Here is a 12,296-nt window from a genome sequence, read left to right on the forward strand (position 1 = left end):
TTAGTTACATTTACTTATATTATCTACCTACATTGCTGCATTGTATCATGCAGGAAAAGATTTTCCGTCAGTATGCTTATCATATACTTGTATAATTAATAATATTAATACTCCCCCTCTCTCTGTCCGCTCGTGCGATTATATATTTATCGCGATCTTTCTTTTTTTCTTGCTTTCTTTTTGCATTTCCTGCCCTTTTAAATTCAATGTCAGCTGATTTCTTGATGTCAGCTGGTTTAAGAACAACAAAGTCACGCCCTGCCGTGTTTAAACGATAGATAAATCATCCAATCGTCGTTACGTTTAGTTGTCAAACCAGGAAGTGTTCGCTTGAACAGACCAATAGCAGCAGGGGGCTGGGCTTGCTGAGACTCTCGGAGTTTGTGAGAGAGTTGAAAGAAAGAAGAAAGAGACGTAACTGAAGCTAGCTCGCAGGCTAGCTTAATGTCCTACCGTGTCGCAGATGTGTCGAAAGCCACGGGAAGGGACGGAATGTGGGGGGTTGGATATATAAAACTGGGAATGGGGTTGTTTGTAAGTAACGCGGTTATTGGACCGATCATTTCGGTGACAGTGGAGGCAGCGCTGACCGAGGTAAAAACCCTGTTAGCATCATTAGCCTAGCCGGTAGATTATAGCGGTGTCTCAAAACCTAGTGAGCTGCCTACCTAGACAGCATTTTGAGGCACCTTAGGTGCATTTAATCGTTGTGCTTATAGTAGTCAAAATGCTGTCTACGTTGTGAGCTCATTAAGTTTTGAAGCACAACCTGTATGTTTGTGTTCACAGCACTAACAACAAAGATTACTTAGATTTTTAAATCTGACACATGCCACAAACATTTTAAAAGGTTCGTAACAAGTGAGCTTTATACTCCGCCACAAAATCAGTTAGTTTTATTGAACTTAGGTGACAACAATTTAGGGAGCTGATCTGAACAGTTTTAGCTTTGTTCGTTATATAGCTTTTAAAGTAAAAAAAAATGTACAGGAATATATTTTTACTGATCTATGATACATGGACTGTAACAGTGGCACGTCATTAGGCATCATGACTTTTAAGTGTAAATTAAATCTAGATGTATGTATAAAGTCGACCCACTTTGACCAGCATTTAAATTAATCTTTTCATACGGGTGTTCACACTATACTTATATGAAACGTACATTTTACTTGAAACCTGTCCCTAACATTACCTGTATCCCACCTCAATAGCCACAAAGTGTTTTAAAGCACAAGATATATTTAACCTTTTTTTTTAAGCTAAGTAGTTAAAGACCTAATAATAATAATAATAATGTGGGACCTGATATGCTGACTGCAATATTTTATTTGCCTAACATTAAACTGGTGGACGGAAAGAAAGGTATTTCAGTAGTCTGTTGGTAGTGACCTTGGCTGCTTTTGAGTAAGCAATTCAATATCCTTGTATGAATTTTTAAAAGTCTTTGTTAAAGTCAACAATTCACAGCCTATTTAGACTAATTCAAAAACGTCCAGCAATGTTAATCTGTAAACAGAATACAATTCTAGGAAAGTCTGTTCCAGTTCAGTCTTGCGGAGATTACATGTAAATACACAGCCAAATGAATGATTCATAAAGCTTTTTTTCTCGGCCCTAATGTTATATGTTCTGATGGGTAAATAATTAAATGTCTGTCTATTATTTTGTCTGCTTCTAAAGTAAGGATGTACAAAAGGATTTTCCAATCAGTGCAAGGTTTTATTTGTATTAAGGTTGTGGTCATTCTGCAATCTACAGTGGGTACGGAAAATATTCAGACCCCCTTAAATTTTTCACTGTTATATTGCAGCCATTTGCTAAAATCATTTAAGTTCTTTTTTTTTTTTTTCTCATTAATGTACACATAGCACCCCATATTGACAGAAAAGCACAGAATTGACACTTTTGCAGATTTATTAAAAAAGAAAAACTGAAACATCACATGGTCCTAAGTATTCAGACCCTTTGCTCAGTATTTAGTAGAAGCACCCTTTTGTTCTAATACAGCCATGAGTCGTTTTGGGAAAGATGCAACGTTTTTCCACACCTGGATTTGGGGATCCTCTGCCATTCCTCCTTGCAGTTCTGTCAGGTTGGATGGTAAACGTTGGTGGACAGCCATTTTTAGGTCTCTCCAGAGATGCTCAATTGGGTTTAAGTCAGGGCTCTGGCTGGGCCATTCAAGAACAGTCACAGAGTTGTGAAGCCACTCCGTTATTTTAGCTGTGTGCTTAGGGTAATTGTCTTCTTGGAAGGTAAATCGTCGGCCCAGTCTGAGGTCCTGAGCACTCTGGAGAAGGTTTTCGTCCAGGATATCCCTGTACTTGGCCGCATTCATCTTTCCCTCGATTGCAACCAGTCGTCCTGTCTCTGCAGCTGAAAAACACCCCCACAGCACGATGCTGCCACCACCACCATGCTTCACTGTTGGGACTGTATTGAACAGGTGATGAGCAGTGCCTGGTTTTCTTCACACATACCGCTTAAAATTAAGGCCAAAAAGTTCTATCTTGGTCTCATCAAACCAGAGAATCTTCAGGTGTTTTTTTAGCAAACTCCATGCAGGCTTTCATGTGTCTTGCACTGAGGAGAGGCTTCCGTCGGGCCACTCTGCCATAAAGCCCCGACTGGTGGAGGGCTGCAGTGATGGTTGTCTTTCTACAACTTTCTCCCATCTCCATCTCTGGAGGTCAGCCACAGTGATCTTTGGGTTCTTCTTTACCTCTCTCACCAAGGCTCTTCTCCCCCGATAGCTCAGTTTGGCCAGACGGCCAGCTCTAAGAAGGGTTCTGGTCATTCCAAACGTCTTCCATTTAAGGATTATGGAGGCCACTGTGCTCTTAGGAACCTTAAGTGCAGCAGAAATTTTTTTGTAACCTTGGCCAGATCTGTGCCTTGCAACAATTCTGTCTCTGAGCTCTTCAAGCAGTTCCTTTGACCTCATGATTCTCATTTGCTCTGACATGCACTGTGAGCTGTAAGGTCTTATATAGACAGGTGTGTGGCTTTCCGAATCAAGTCCAGTCAGTATAATCAAACACAGCTGGACTCAAATGAAGGTGTAGAACCATCTCAAGGATGATCCGAAGAAATGGACAGCACCTGAGTTAAATATATGAGTGTCACAGCAAAGGGTCTGAATACTTAGGACCATGTGATATTTCAGTTTTTCTTTTTTAATAAATCTGCAAAAATGTCAACAATTCTGTGTTTTTCTGTCAATATGGGGTGCTGTGTGTACATTAATGAGGAAAAAACAAAGAACTTAAATGATTTTAGCAAATGGCTGCAATATAACAAAGAGTGAAAAATTTAAGGGGGTCTGAATACTTTCCGTACCCACTGTAATTGTTTAATGATGGTTTGAATTGTTGACTGTGATTGACACTTTAATGTTGGCTGTCTAGAAAAAGCACATATTTAAAAGATTTCACAGATGAATGGCTAAGGCTGTTTTGACTGTGTGCTTTTATTCTGGCCTTGACTGTGATAGGCGTGAATGTAGAAGATGCTCTTCCCTCTGTTGTGACAGGTGGTAGATCAAGGTCAGGGAATGAAAAAAGCAGGGAGTGAGCTGTTTGCTCTCCGCAGGTGTTATCTCTTAGGGAGTGTAGGTGATCTTCAATCTGCTAACATTACAAAAACCACATGCTTGGTGCCTATGAAATGGCGTTCACAGCTTTTACTTCAATAGTCACATTTCTGAAGTCAAACAGGACTTTTGATGAGAGAAGAATTAGGATAGAATGGTGAGAAGCTCTACATCACAACCTTTTTAAGTGACACACTGCTGTTCATAAGTTGAGAAGTCTGTATGATTTGTTGTTTTTTTCAGGATTCTTCACTGATTAATAGAAAGTTCAAAGGAACTGCATTTATTTGAAATGGAAATACTTTGTAATATGTTTTTATTCATTTTCTACATAAGGATTTCAAAAAAAGGTATTGAACTATTAATTAGGAGATACCAAATGCAAAACATTGTGTACTTAACAGGATAGTTCACCCAAAAATTAAAATGCTCGCTTGCTTCTGTAAAATACAAAAGAAGGTATCTTGAGAAATGTCTCTGTGTTTTTTATCCATTCCACACAAAGGATGTCAGTTAACACCAAAACTGTTTTGTTGCCAACATTTTGCAAAAAATATTCTATGTTCAGCAGAAGAATAAAAAGTCACAGGTTTGTAACTACATGAGGGGGAATAAATGATCATAGAAATTTTCATTTTTCAATTTTCAAAAATTCATTTTGGGGTGAATTATGCTTTTTTTTTTTATAAACGGCAGATGTGGTTACGGCTTCGATTCCCAGGAAATGCATTAGCTGATAATGTATATCTTTAGGCGACATAAATTGGATAACAGTGTCTAATATAACATCACTTAACAACATTGTAGCTCCTGGTTGGTTCATCTTGAATGCTTCATAAATTATTACTAAAAATGTATTTGAATGGTATTTTTGTCTTCTGGATGTTCCAATTTATAAGACCAGGAATGTGTAATAATTAACCTTTAACTCAGCTGTTTGCTGCCAGTTGCCATTCTATCTATAAACATTTTTGTATTACGTCCAACCCTGCACAGGTTTGCAGCACTGAACACTCAAACTTTTGCGTTCCACTGCTTGTCATCACTGATCATCATCTCAAATGTGTCAGTAGTGAGTGCATTTTACTGTCAAGTTAAGATTATTGTTCAACAGGCAAGATTTCAGTTTTGCTATCCTTTGTGTCTAGCACACCACTCGAGACAACTGTCAGGCCGCAGTTGTCATCGATGTCTGCGTGTATTTGAGAGAAGCACTTCATCCTGTTTACTTGCATTCCCTGGCAGCCCTCGCTGAGTCTGAAATGCCATGAGGGAGGCTGTGTATGTATGTGTGCGTGCGTTTAAATCAAGCCCCTCCGGCTCATAAAGGGGGCAGTTCATGTCGCACTGTACCATGTGTGGGCGGTGGGTGGCCCGAGCCCGACCGTCCTCTTCTGTCTCTCCCTTGGTCTTTGCAGCCCTATGTAACAAAACTCTGTGTCTTTGCTGTGTTGATTTTCCTATCAGACGCCTATCATGCCTTTTCTCCTGGGGTTTAGACAGGTAAAACGAGAGCAGAGGAATCAGCAGCATTATTTATTAATTTAATTAGCAAATGTAACTAGATATGCAAGTATAATGCAGTCTTCTCACTCAAAGATTTGCATAGCAATCTGCCTGTCAACTGTATTGATGTGCTGTTTATTGTCACCTGTATGTAAACACAGTATCACTGTGTTGGAGTCATTTATTTACTTTTATATTACTGTACTTATTGTTTTGGTTATATATTGCACTGAAATGTAATTTCATTTTAGTTTATCGCCATAAAAAGCCTTTGGTGCAGAGAGATGTTCTGGTATCTGTGCTGATAATATGCTTATATTTTCTGTTTGGTTTTCTAGACCCGGCTGCCTTGTGTAGGAGTGAACAACCAGAGCTACTTCTGTGATTCGGGCCACTGCTGTGGGGAATCTCAGTGTTGCAGCTATTACTACGAGGTGTGGTGTAAGTATCTAAATCCTTCCTGCATGCACATGCTGTAAGATGAGGTCAGCCCATGGTGTATATGTTCTCTATAGTGTCCGAAACATCATCCAGTTGCTTTGGATATGTGTGTAGTCACTTCAAGTGTGTATTGGTTGTGTATAATACAGTCGTCGCAATTCCAGGACACGGTAAACTCTGATAGAAAGGGTAGTCTGTCTAGATTTTTATTTTTTTTTAATTAGATTACATTCAACTTTGAAATGAGTCAGCATTTAAATACAGCATTTAGGCCTGTAACGTGTCACCTGCTTTTGTTCTCAAGTTGTTTGCAGTAAGCAGCCCAAACTTCTGATGCCAGCTATGAGTTGGACAGGAGACGGCATGACTTGGGAAAAGACATCCAAGTCATGGCTCGTGTTTGACACTGTAATTGTTTTGCTTCTGTAAATAGTAATGGGAAGTAGGTGTTCAATCACGCATCTTACTGGAACTAGATTTTCTGTCATTTCAAGCACAAATGTAAGTGACCTCACAGTACAAACGGGTTTTTTTTGTCCTTTTTTTTTTACAGCTTTCATAGGTTTTAATTATGGGTATGATATGCGTGTGTTGCTGCTAACTTTTATGTCGTTGGCTGGCCCTGATCTAGTTGTTGTTCTGCCTTGTTCACGCCCGTTGGCGGTGTTCCTGTGTTATCAAATTGCCCCTCTCCCTCTGGTGTACCGTCTATTTTAATAACTGAGGACTAACCTCATCTCCACGGTAATTACAGCACATCGTCTGCTGAGTCAAGGGGCTGCACTTTGGGTTTTGTACAACGTGCCAAATACATGCGACCCGGACAGACACAAATCCAGTGTAACCGGATCAGACCAGCCCCTGTAAACAGCTGCCTTAAATTTCTCTATTAGGAAAAGTGGACCCCCCTTTCTGCCAGAAAAGGTCTCTGCTTTATTTGGGGCAAAGTTGCACACACTTGGATCTCACATGACATTGACCCATACGACTCTAACTGTTGGCTGATGAGCGTCACACCCTGATGTCCAGCACATTCTTCTCTTGTGATCTGGTGCCAGATTGTTAGGTTGTTTTGGGAGAAGACATTTCTGTATCAAAGTATTTTATAGACTTTGTTTTGTTTTTGTGAAGAAATGGATACACAGATGCTTAAAATTGATCAAAAGTGACAGACATTTACAATGCTACAAAATATTTTTATTTCAAATAAATGCTGTTGTTTTGAACTTTCTATACTTCTTCAGACAATCCTGAAAAAAAGTATCACTGTCTGAAAAAATGCATCAGTGTGTAAAAAATGTATGTTTCTTGAACACCAAATCAGCATATTAGAATGATTTCTGAAGGATCATGTGACAGTGAGGACTGGAGTAATGGATGATGAAAATTCAGCTTTACCATCACAGGAAAAAATTGCACTTTAAAATGTATTAAAATATGCAAGTTATTGTAAATTGTAATACTGTTTCACTATATTGCTCTTTTTTACTATGTTTATTATCAAATAAATGCAATCTTCATGAGCATGCGAGACTTCTTTCAAAAACATTTTAAAAATCATACCAACTCCAAACTTTTAAATAATAGCATGTGCACGGTGTGCAGTCAATCAGAATGTTCGGCTAATAAAATTTGACTGTTGGTGGACCTTCAAGACAATACGCAATGAAAATAGAAACCAAGCAACTAACAAAATGTCTTGTCAGGCAACACTGGTGACATCGACTCAGATTAACATGGAGGACTTGTGATTTATGGTGTGCTGTGCCTGGTTCGGACATGATGTTCTTTTCACTCATTAACAGTACTGTGTTATGTGTGTGCTCTTTCATCAGGGTTTTGGTTGGTCCTGACTCTCATCATCATTCTGGGCTGCTGCTGTTTGTGCCACCACCGTCGAGCCAAACACAGACTGCAACAACAGCAGCGGCAGCATGAGATCAACCTCATTGCTTACAGAGAAGCCCATAATTACACCTCTCTACCCTTCTATTTCAGTCAGTACCCGCTTCATTCCTCTGTCATTCTAACGCTAATCAATACAATGCAATATGAATTTATCTCCCAAGGTGCAATTTAGTCTTGGCCACAGAGATTGGATCTGACGCTAATGTAAAGGTGAAGAAATAGGATTGGGAATTTTATAGTTATGTGCAATGTAAACTCTTCGAAGAAAGGTTCTGTAACTTTTTTCTAAGAGTGTACAATGAAATATCTTTTGAAATATACAACATATGACATATACAATAATGTAAGTGGTATAGTAAACCGAGATAGATTGGGTGCATTTATGAGTTTTTATAGAACGCCCAACAAAGCAGTACAAGTTGGATAAAATGTAAGTATGCAGATCAGTGATAACTCTCTGTAAATAGCTAATAATAATATCTGAATCAAGTTATTAACAGCTTGGAAGAAGAACTTCTACAGTCAAACCAAAATTTATTCAGACACCTTCAATTTTCTCACATTATCACAGCTTATTCACTGTAGTTTAGAAAATGGTAATGAAATTTGACAAGATCAAGAGTTAAACTGTGTCAGAACAAATTCATCTTGATAATGTCAGATAACTTTGATAGAAATGAATGTAATGAATTGGGTTTAATAGCTGTCAGCTGGTGGTGAATGAGGAGATCCCCCACACAATCTAAAGCAATGCATAATTTTGTTCAGTCTGTGGAGTAAAAAGGTTGCATTAGCAATTAAAGAAAAACACTTTAGCAAAACATGGTCAGGTCAAAGTGTCTGAATAATTTTTGGTCTCACATTTTTATCAATTTTACTGGTAGTCCACTGTATGAAGAATTTTTGGGTATAATATGTCACAGTTTACTTTATTTTGCTATCCTCACTTACATACATTAACTACAGTGTCCTGCACCCACTAGTAAACACACAAATATATTAAAAATTATATCTGGTGTCTGAATAATTTTTGGTTTGACTGGAGATCTGTTCATTGCACCTTAGAAGAAATACATGCTTTAGTCATGGTCATTCAATAAATGCATTTCTTTGTCCTCTTCTCCAGGGTTCCTGCCTGGCTACCTCTTACCGGCATACGAGGAAGTCGAGAACAGACCTCCGACGCCCCCGCCTCCGTACAGTGCCTCTCAGCCAGGCCAGTCCACCAGCATTGACCCCCTGTGCTCTGAACAACCAGATGAGCTCTGCCCTCCACTGCAGTCCAGCCCCGTCATCCCGTCTGCATCTGAGAACTGTTCCCCGGGACCCTGCGTAGAGGAGTCACATACTCCCACTGCACACCGCCCTGTCAGAAACACCCACAAACCACAGTACCTCAGCCGAGAAGAGGACGGGCAGCCCCAGCAGGTGGCGTGCGCTACCTCACACAGCCCGGTCAAACAGGGCAGCTCCGGCGAGGATCTGACCGAACCCATAGAAGACTGTTCTCCTGACAGCAAAGAAGACAAGACTCCAGGACGCCACCGGCGCTTCACAGGCGACTCTGGGATTGAGGTATGCGTTTGCAACCAGGGGCCTGGGGATGGAGAGGAAGAGGAGGAGATGAAAGAGCTTGTAGGGCACATGGATGGAGGGGTGCTCGAGGAGCAGGACTTCTGTGATAGCTGCAACCCCCGCAGCAGCAGCCCTCCTCGTGGTCCGGGAGATGAGGAACAGGGCCTGGCTGCCTCAGACGTGCCTCTAGAGCACAGAGAGCATCAGCGACCTCCAGTCTGCCTCCATCTGCACACCATCAACGAACAGGATGGTCCGCATCACGCCAACAACACGGACCCCCAGAGTTGAGCACAACCGGTTCCAGCAGAGACTTACTTTAGACTGCTGTCTCCCTTTACTTTCTTGAGATACATCAGTTTGTACTGTCAGCAGTGTCACTTTGGGTGTACTGTGTGTGTGTGTGTGTGTGTGTGTGTGTGTGTGTCTGTGTGAGAGAGAGGGAGTTTTAAAAGGGCGTTAATGTGCGAGTCCTAACAGTTTTTATGGATTAATAGGGTAATCTAGTAAAGATGTTAATAGGTCTGCTGCCTCACAGAGAGGTCACGATCAAAGCCACAGGGGAAATTCTCCTCAGTTTATAGCCTTATCGAGCTCTGGGTGACATGCCTGTAGATTTGGAGGCTTTTTGTTGGTTTTTGGGGGCTGATTGCCTCTTACTGAAATAAAGATGGCACACAAGGTCAGGGGATATTGATTTGTGCTGGCTTTTGCTCCTGAATTCTTATCTTTTAATGTAATTTTAAAATACTTAAAGGGACAGTTCACCCAAAAATGAAAGATCTGTCTTTATTTAGTCACTCTCATGGCATTCCAAATACACAATTCCAAAAACAAGACTTTTGTTCTTGTGTACTTAAAAACACAAATGAAGATATTTTTAATGAAAAAATTTAAGAGAGCTCTGTTAGTCTGTTCCACTAAAAGTGGATACCTTAAAAAGTGGGAAATAAAAGATGAAACATAGATGATGCACAAGAACCAGTGAAGTTTCTTGTTGCGCATCAAGCAAGTACCGTTAAACTTGTTTCTATGTTCCTTGTTCAGTGTTTAAATGTGAATAAAAGCTTGAATTAAATCTCTTAATTATATAAACCAATTATGTCTCTTTAGAAGATTTGGATTAAACCACTTGATTCATATGGATTACATTTATTATCTTTTTATTAACTTTTTGAAGCATCAATATATAGGTGGAATTTCAAAGGAGGTACCTAAATTTTGCAGGTTTGATTAAAAGTATCTTAATTTTTGTTTCAAAGAAAATCAAAAGTCCTTTGCTTTTGGAATGATATGTGGGTGAGTAATTAATAACTGAATTTTCATTTTTTGGTGAATTATCAATTTAAGATTATATTGCGCACGAAAAAATGGGAGCGACTGCCACAGAGCAATCTGTTATTACTTCAGAGCTTTAATATTCAGTTGTTGTTTCTTGTTTTTATTTCTTGTCTTTTTTTTCTGTAAACGTTTGATCTGGAGTATCTGCATGATGCTATTCAGAAAAATGAAGGAAAGTAATTATCTCAAATATATATATTTTTTTGTCTTTTTGTATCAATAAGTGAATGTGCTCCCTACCTAGCAGGGTATGGTTGCCATTTTGCTTGTTTTGTCTCGTATAACATGGTCTTGGGCTTTATCCAATATTTTGCATGATTATTTGCATAAACTGAATAGATCCACAAGCAGAAACTGAATACATTCACATGCTATTTAGTAGTACATTTTGAAGTTCATTATGCAAAGACTCTTCAAATGAAGGCTGAAAATAACTTTGTATATAGATTGAACCCAGCTTGTACATGTACACTAGGTGCCTTTGTTGATTTTAGTAGTTTTCATATGCCTTAAAGAGAAGTGTGTCGTAGAATTTCTGCATAAAATAAGGGCCAGTATGAGTGAAGAGTTTGCTCAGTGGTAACGTCTTGTTTGAAAGGATCACTTAATAAGCCTTCCATCGAAACATATCATTTAAATATGTTTGTTTTTTGCCTTAATTTAATTTCTATATTCTCCCATAGTGCTTTTTAGTTGTTTTTGTATCTTAACACTGAAGGGAACTCTTGCACCACTAACAGTAACTTATGTACAGGCCTTATTAAGCTTTTAATGTGCGTTTTATTGTAGCAGATCAGGTAAGGTTACTGTCATGTTAGTGTAGCACTTAAGTCGGGTTCATGATGAGATTGAGATTTGTTTTTCTGTGGCAGTGAGACTGAAAGCTGCTCCACTGCATTCCCTTGTGTGTGTGTGTGTGTGTGTGTGCGTGTGCGTGTGCGTGTCATTCTAGGATCCTTTAAGTGGATCGTTCTTCAGGCCACTGTGTTTGTTTGACCTTTGGTTTAGATTAGCAGTTAGGTGTCCTATAATAGAGTCTTAGCTTGGGCACAGATGGCTTTCCGGCCCTGTTGATCTTCAGATCAGAATGTTCCTGTGTAAATGGTGGCTAATTTTCTTTCAAACGTGATGTGGCCGGTAAATTAGGTTCTTAGTGTGTTGGCTGCAAAAACTTGTTTGGGTGGCAGATTCCAACATTGACGTGGTGCCTTTTGGAAATATTTTTGTAGCAGTATTGTTTGGCTAAACCTAATATTGAGCATTCTGAATGATTTGGACCAGTTATAGCATCATAGCATCAAAATTATTTGACCGATTTAGTGAAGCAAGGGTAAGTGAGGAGATCAAGTCATCTATTGCAGCAATGCTGCTCATGACGATCTTTCTGTAAGTCTAGTCTCCATTGTTTTCTATCGTCCTTTGATGTTTGAGACCAAAGGTATTGATATAAAGTGGAAATCTGAGTCACTATGTTGGGTAACTAACTGTGAATGAGATATGTTCATTTGTTTTGCCTGAAAAAGTTGTCATTGCACTGTTTTGACACTGAGCAGTGAGTGTGTGTGCTTGAAGATGACGAAGGCTTTGCAAGCCAATTGCTTTTTTTTTTTCTTAAGCTTTGATTCAAGCCTGGTACTACGTTTTAGTTTTGTATCTGTAGTCTCTTTCTTTTTATATATGAAACTGTATTTTCCGCATTTTATAAGAAGACTCAACCAAATTAAAGAGTATCAAAGAATGTTCCATATGAATAAAAGCCAATGGATTTCTGTGAGTGATTCAGCTACGCATCCAAAATGGCAGTCTGCCTTTTTCAGCCACCTTTGTTCTCAAAGTATTTTTTTCTGATTCATTTTTTCTTATTCATCCTATAGGGATTTCTAAAAAGTCTTTGCTAAAGAAAAAAAAAAATGGACAAAAAGACAAAGGT

At 39.2% G+C, this 12,296-nt stretch overlaps 1 protein-coding gene across 2 annotated transcripts; it reads left to right on the top strand.

Annotated features, from left to right (window-relative positions):
- The first annotated feature begins 369 nt into the window (after window positions 1-369).
- wbp1la (WW domain binding protein 1-like a) lies at window positions 370-12,262 on the top strand. Of its 2 annotated transcripts, none has more exons than XM_079440727.1 (4): window positions 370-594; window positions 5,440-5,542; window positions 7,378-7,539; window positions 8,577-12,262. In XM_079440727.1, exons 1-4 carry the CDS (start codon window positions 445-447, stop codon window positions 9,314-9,316), a joined length of 1,155 nt encoding a protein of 384 aa, XP_079296853.1. In that variant the 5' UTR covers window positions 370-444; the 3' UTR covers window positions 9,317-12,262. The 2 variants fall into 2 exon arrangements, with proteins under 2 accessions (XP_079296853.1, XP_079296854.1); XM_079440728.1 differs by lacking the exon at window positions 370-594 and adding an exon at window positions 4,927-5,098 and having other exon boundaries at window positions 8,577-12,122.
- The last annotated feature ends 34 nt before the right edge of the window (window positions 12,263-12,296 follow it).

The sequence above is a fragment of the Barbus barbus genome (assembly GCF_936440315.1).
Source record: "Barbus barbus genome assembly, chromosome: 18".
NCBI lineage: Eukaryota > Metazoa > Chordata > Actinopteri > Cypriniformes > Cyprinidae > Barbus > Barbus barbus.

Bases quoted from the DNA above. Each gene is read 5' to 3' on its own strand.
- wbp1la (XM_079440727.1), top strand. From the start codon at position 445: ATGTCCTACCGTGTCGCAGATGTGTCGAAAGCCACGGGAAGGGACGGA. The intron at 5,543-7,377 runs GTAAGTATCTAA...CTCTTTCATCAG, and splicing joins CTATTACTACGAGGTGTGGT to GGTTTTGGTTGGTCCTGACT. The intron at 7,540-8,576 runs GTCAGTACCCGC...CCTCTTCTCCAG, and splicing joins CTCTCTACCCTTCTATTTCA to GGTTCCTGCCTGGCTACCTC.